Source organism: Pistacia vera, unplaced genomic scaffold (assembly GCF_008641045.1).
Source record: "Pistacia vera cultivar Batoury unplaced genomic scaffold, PisVer_v2 Contig163, whole genome shotgun sequence".
NCBI lineage: Eukaryota > Viridiplantae > Streptophyta > Magnoliopsida > Sapindales > Anacardiaceae > Pistacia > Pistacia vera.
Window position 1 is genome coordinate 512,773 of NW_022195716.1, and position 7,134 is coordinate 519,906.

The window sequence follows — 7,134 nt, forward strand, 5'->3', positions numbered from 1 at the left end:
CATCTGAGGGCACCTTCAAATGGAACCCATTTCTGGTATGAATTTTGTTTGTCCATTTGTGAATTAATGCCGCTTAGACATCAGGGCCCTGGAATATCATGGGCTAGCGTAACACTATTCATGTTATTGGCATTCTTGTTATTGTCACACCCCTTTCACTTCACCCCCTCTTATTATTTTAATTAATTATTGTACCTCATTCGAGCCATATATAAATAAAGGAACTTTTGCCTTAAAGTTCCCCATACACATTCAGTAAACCAAAGTTTCTTCTCTCTCTGTATTTTCTCATGTCTGCTCAGTGGAACAAAACCATGGCCTTAGCTCTCATGCTCGCCGCTCTTCTTCCGTTGTGTTTTGTTCCCTGCTCGGCTGAGCTTCAGCGATTCGAACAAGACGCTAAAGCCGATGGATCGCTTAGCTTTTTGGTCGTCGGAGACTGGGGAAGAAGAGGACTCTACAACCAAACAAAAGTTGCTCACCAGGTGATCATCCTATTTGATTTTATTTCCTCCTTCTATACAATAGTTTTCAGAATCAAAACATAAGTTTTTTTTTTTTTTTTATCATTTTTAACGCATTAATGTTTCTAATTCAAGAACTCGGAAGCATAGATTATCTTTCCTTCTAAAAATCAATTACTTAGAACATTATTTAATTAGCATTATTAGTTTATCATATTATTTCAACTGGTGCATAATCTTCTGGGGATAATCTGAACGGCCTAGTTATTTACTAGAATCAAAGCATTATATTTTAAGAGAATAAATTCTTCTGACCAATGATGTAACAGGACGTGACATCCAAAGGGATGACACATCATCACTGTCAATTTCATTCTTTATATTATATCAATTTATCCCTCGTCTTTTCTTTTGTTGTTTTCGAATAAGTGTAAGTATAATTCCATATAGATTCCAGATCCTCTCATTATACATAAAATAACAAAAAATAAATAAATTTTATAAATAATTAAGTTTTAAATGATAAAAAGACATTTTGATAAAATCTATTAATTTATAATAATATAAATTTAATGTTTAATTAATAATATGAAAAAAAATATATTTCAAAAATCTCAAAATTTTTATTATTATATCACACCTCGGTCTATGTTCATTGGCAAATTAATTAGCCAACCAAGGGGAAACGATGCATAGCCTGTATAATTGGCTAGCATGCCAAAATTATTTATATCATAAGTCCAAAATAAAATTGATATAAATCCAGTCAAAGTTTCTGTTTCTTCTTCTTACATTCTGACACAGCAGAAGGAATAGAAATAAAGAAGAGATGGCGTGTACTTGACTAATTACTCAGAACCTTTAATCTGAAGATGAGATGAGAGCCACTAGATTAATATTCTCACTCCAGTAAAGCTTTCTTATCAGGCTACGTGAGATATATTTACTTTATTAGAACTTACTTTTTTCATGAATACAATAACTCTATGCAGATGGGAATAATTGGAGAGAAGCTAGACATTGATTTTACAATCTCAACTGGAGATAATTTTTATGACAATGGATTAACTGGTGTGGATGATGCTGCATTTTTTGAGTCGTTTGTCAAAATATACACAGCTCCAAGCCTCCAAAAACCATGGTACACTGGTAATATCCGGACCTTATATTATTAATTAATTAGTTTTAACAAATAATATTTCTTTATATCTATTGAGTTTCAGTTCTGGGAAATCATGATTATCGTGGTGATGTTGAGGCACAATTGAGCCCTATCCTTAGAGAAATAGACAGCAGATGGATTTGCCTCAGATCTTTCATTGTTAATGCTGGTAAGGCTTCACCATGCACCTTTCAAGTTTCCAAATTAATATTTTATCTATAAAATTAATCATATGTAACATTTTTAATTATACATTAAGTTCCATAAAGAAAATACTGATAATTTCTTATTTTGTTGTTATTTCTTTTATGAAATTGGCAGAAATTGCAGAAATTTTCTTTGTGGATACCACTCCTTTTGTTAAGAAATACTTCGCAGAACCAGAAGACCATACTTACGACTGGAATGGTATAAGACCCCGAAAGCAGTACCTTTCAAACTTCCTGCAGGTAATTTTCAACTAAATTTACCACAATAATATATAAATGTAACATGTATAAATAACATAAATTAAAGATTTAGTATATATATTTTGTAATTTGTATTGTAATAGGATTTAGATTCAGCTCTGAGACGATCAACGGCTAAGTGGAAGATAGTAGTTGGTCATCACACAATCAAAAGTGCTGGTCATCATGGTAACACTCATGAACTTGCTCTGCAACTTCTCCCAATCCTTCAGGTAATTAATAATATAACCAGTTTTCACACTTAATTAATATATAACTTGTACGCATTAATTGTTGTTTTAATTCCTCAGGCAAATGATGTCGATCTTTACATTAATGGACATGACCATTGCTTAGAACAAATTAGTAGCACTGATAGGTACGTAATATTTTCGTACTGATCAAGTATCCATCTAATTTTTGATGATATTATTCCTATTAATAATATAAAGTTTTTTTACGTGCAGTGGAATTGAATTTTTAACGAGTGGAGGAGGATCAAAGGCATGGAGAGGTGATGTAGGGTGGTGGAATCCCAAGGAAATGAAGTTTTATTACGATGGGCAAGGCTTCATGTCGGTCCAAATTATCCCTACACAAATCGACATAATTTTCTACGATATTTTTGGTAATGTTTTGCACAAATGGTCTACTTCGAAACAACTTTACTCTACCATATAGAAATCCTAACCTGTTCAAAATGAATTGCTCATCTTTCTACTGATGTTGAACATTGATTGAGATTGTCATTCTAATGTAATGGGTATTTTTATTGATCGAGTTACTTGACCCTCGAAGTTTAATTCAATAACAAAAATCCCTCTTAAGATTTTTGAAATAACAAAATTCCTCTAAGCTAAGGAAATATTTACTGCAGTTACTCCAACTTTCAAGGGTAAAATATAATCAAATCATTTACATATTATAAGACTGATATCTGCCCTGAATTTATGAAAATAATGCACATAAAGTTCCTACTAATTTAGTAATTAACAGTATTCTAATTTGACACCCTTTATTAAAGATTAGGGCACTATAATTTGGTGATGGTTTATGAGTCAGATTAAATTAAGAAACGTCAATTGTAAAAAGGCATAATCCAAGCATATTCTAAACAAATTCCTATATGTTTAAAGCCGCAATATAATTTCTCAACATATCACTATAAAAGTTCACATCAACGGACCAAAAGGAGATGCACAATGAATAATGATGTATTTGTAACGACGAAAAGGATTATCCCATTTAAAGGTTGAAATCAATTAATTCAGTTTCCCTACGTCTCCGTATAACTTTGCGTGCTATATTAACAATATTTCTTTACGTGCCAATCCCTTATTGGTTTATTGAGTACTGTCCATAAACGAATGATGTTGATGTATATCCATGCAAATTGTTTTTGCGAAAGTAATTGAATATATAAAGATTAATAATATTATCAAACAAATAAAAATGTAATGTCACACCAATTTAAAATTAATTTATATAGTATTATATGGGTAATTTTGCCACTTTTATGCTTTCCAGCCCATAATATAAAATTCTTTGCTGAGATAACTTGTATTACGAAAAGAAATTTAATCCAGTCCATAATGGTACAGGACAATATTTTAAAAAATGTGCAAATGACTTAAAACAGAAACTTTAAGAACTGAAATTAATTAGTGTAATCCCAATTACTCTACAAATCATAAAAATTATTTAAAGTTGGTATTAATTAATTAGACTTATTTTGATATACCATTTCCATATTGGCATCAATGTTGATGTTAATACTTAATAAAGCATATTCTGATGTAGATATATACATCAATTTGTTTAGCTAACCTCAATCCATTATTAATAAATTCAATTGTATATTTGACTTTCTAATCTTATATTTATGAAAGCTTGAATCACCACTATTTATGATATTGATTGTTTATCTGTTTAATTACTTAATTCACCTAAATACATCATTAATTCCATATAACTTAATTCTTCTAATTAATTAAATTTAATTAATATCATTAAGTGGATAAAATTAAGTTAGCGTAAGGCTGAAGAAATATATGTATAATAAAAATAATCAAAACCATTGAAGTTTTCTTTTAACTTCTTATAAAATTCCGATTTAAATTATGATGATTTTCTTGCTTTAATTATTAATTTCATTATACAATAAGACCTCTCTATAGTCATAATGATGGGATTAACCAATTTTATTACTATGAGGAGATTATAACTTAATGAAGGTGTTATTACAAAAATTATTGTTTTGATTTTTTATTTTATAATTCATATTTTAGTAGTATATTATTAGGATTTCAATTTATATTTTAGTAGTATTAGGATTTTAATTCAGTGGTTTAATTGTCCACTTTTGAAATGGATAGAAGATCATATCTTAAAACCAGTAAAGAAAAGTATCATTGATGAAATTATAAATGCAGTTGATGCATGGTCAATTAATGTGAAGCCACAAACAATTGTCAATGGTTTTAAGCATTACAAAATTAGAACTCTCAGTGTCGATGAATTGCAAGTTATAAATGAAGTAGATGAGAAGAATAAAAGAGTCATTGCAAAATTGAGGGATCAGATTCGACAACTTCACTACACTAATCGAATGGATATTAATGTCTTCTCGATCATTCAAATGAGCAACAAATCGTGTATGTTTTAACAAAAGAAGAAATCATTGCGACAATTAGACAATAAGAGAAAGGAAATAGTCCTAAGGATGATAGTATGGAAATACAAAAGTTTTCATGCCATGAAAGTCTAAACATGCTTGAGAAGCCAAAAATATTTTGGCTTTAACAAGAAAATGTCCATGTTAGCGAGTTATTACGTACTCGCAAGGTAAAAAATATGGTAAGAACTCTAAAACATAAATCATTGTCTCAAACAACTTTAGATAAGTATTTTATTTTATCTTAAATCTTTAATGTAACGTAACATATATTTTTTTATAATATACATATAATTATTACTATATAGAGCCAACTTTCCTTAAGACAGGAATTAAAAAAATTATAACTTATTATAATGTGGCGTTTATTCTTATTTATAACTATCCCAAATTGGGACTATAATTTTTTATAACTATGTAGAATTTATTCTTATAGAGAATACCACTATAAAGAGGTTTTACTGTATAATATTTAAATTTTTGCTATCGACTGCTTGCCTTCCATAACACATTGATCCTCAAAATCTTCAATACATAAAATATGGATTATGCTTGTTATAATAAATAGTAGCCCTCTGATTTTACTATTAGTACTTTAAAAAAATATAAATATATATATGGGAGATGCCATTGCTTGGTGAGGTTATTAAGCCAATAAGGACCACTTGATCATGGCCAAAGGTTTAACAACAATTTAATTGTGATAATTGGGCCAATGGGAAAGTATGCCCCTAAAAATAAATGATATATATATATTGGGTAAGTAAATTGTTATTAATATATTGTTTTGATTGTTAATTGATAGCTTTTGAAATGTAAAGGAAGTGAATGAAACATTAAGGGAATCAAACAGCTAAATGGAAAATAGTAGTGGGTCATCATGACCATACAATCAATAAGTGCTGGACATCATGGTGTCACCCAAAAGATTCAGTTTCACCTTCTACCAATCCTTGAGGTAAATATTTTCAAGACATTTTTAACAATTCATAACGTAAGAACAATAACAAAATCTACCTATCTATCTTATAAACCAAAATTCTCATACATATATTTTCATTTTTTTAGGAAAACAATGTAGATATGTATATACATTGTTTGGAACATACAAGTAGATGTTCCAAAGGCTTGGAACATACAAGTAGCTCAGGAATTGAATTTTTAACAACTGCAGGAGGATCAAAGGCTTGGAGAGGAGATGTAAAGTGGCGGAATCCAGAGGAATTGCTATGATGGACAAGGCTTCATGTCTCAGCAAATCAATCAAAGTGAAGCTCATATTTTAAATTATGATGCTTTTGGTAACATTTTGCACCAATGCAGCATCTCCAGAAAGCTTAATGAAGCTGCTTAGAATATCTGATTTGCTAGTTGTGGCCTGTGGGAGATATTGGAATATCAAATGAGAGAATTTTAGATGTTATATCTATGGAAAGCAAACGATACATATATAAGTGAATTTTATAAGTACAAATAAAATAAAGGAAGATTAGATAAATTTCCTCTAACCTCTGCAATTAGTCACTAGGGGGGAATTATGACAAATTTAATAAACACAGCCCTTGATTACTAACACCCGATAAGTCTGTCACCTTTAAAATTGACTATTTTGTAGCCCACAAAGATTTACAATCATCAAAAGAATCAAACCATCTAACCCTCAAAGGAACATCTTATAAGTCAGCCATGGCAATAGTAGAAGTTCATATATGCTACCAATTTTAAAGTTCACTTCTTGACAGGACCGGGATTTGATCCCTCTCTCTCTTGCTTCGACAACAAGAGATTGAAACAATTACGGTATTCCCTTCACAATAAACACATTGTTTTAATTTCTAATCTTCTCATGCAAATTTGTTTCCTAAAAATCCTTACCTTATGGTTCATTGTCAACGAGATGGTTCCTAATTTCAATTACAGGAATTCACAGTTAGAACCTCGTCAATCACATGAAACTTATAATTATATTAAGATTTTTATGTCCAAGCACAATTTTCATCCTGTCACCCAGTGGTTTGTTCAAAAATTCCTTGTTCTGTTAAGCACAAAACATTATACATTAGAGCACACGAAGCTTCAAAATGAATGATGAATCTAAAATATTAGAACCGAAATTACCAAATAAGCAACAACATTCAACCCTAATATTCAAGCATTTTCACTCATTAGTAACAACACAAAAGATTAATTTGATTAGAGATCAGACCATCGCACAGTCCAAGTAGCTAACAAGAAACTAACCTTTCTTCTCGAGACCCATTAAATGGAATACTGAAAATTGATTGATGAGTTCTCCAACATGGTAAACTAAATAGTAGTTCTTTATGTAACTTGCAGATATAACCTTCCCATGCCATAATAGCAGCAGAAAATTTAGCCCAATCA

General features: G+C 30.2%; 1 protein-coding gene across 1 annotated transcript; it reads left to right on the top strand.

Annotated features, from left to right (window-relative positions):
* The first annotated feature begins 255 nt into the window (after positions 1–255).
* Positions 256–2,906, top strand: LOC116125360 (purple acid phosphatase 3-like). The gene is made up of 7 exons (XM_031411099.1): positions 256–485; positions 1,457–1,613; positions 1,688–1,795; positions 1,948–2,075; positions 2,180–2,308; positions 2,387–2,454; positions 2,543–2,906. Exons 1-7 carry the CDS (start codon positions 291–293, stop codon positions 2,754–2,756), a joined length of 999 nt encoding a protein of 332 aa, XP_031266959.1. The 5' UTR covers positions 256–290; the 3' UTR covers positions 2,757–2,906.
* The last annotated feature ends 4,228 nt before the right edge of the window (positions 2,907–7,134 follow it).

Coding starts and splice junctions, on each gene's coding strand:
- LOC116125360 (XM_031411099.1), top strand. CDS start 291: ATGTCTGCTCAGTGGAACAAAACCATGGCCTTAGCTCTCATGCTCGCC. Junction 2,309..2,386: donor AACTTCTCCCAATCCTTCAG/GTAATTAATAAT, acceptor TTAATTCCTCAG/GCAAATGATGTCGATCTTTA. Junction 2,455..2,542: donor CAAATTAGTAGCACTGATAG/GTACGTAATATT, acceptor TTTTACGTGCAG/TGGAATTGAATTTTTAACGA.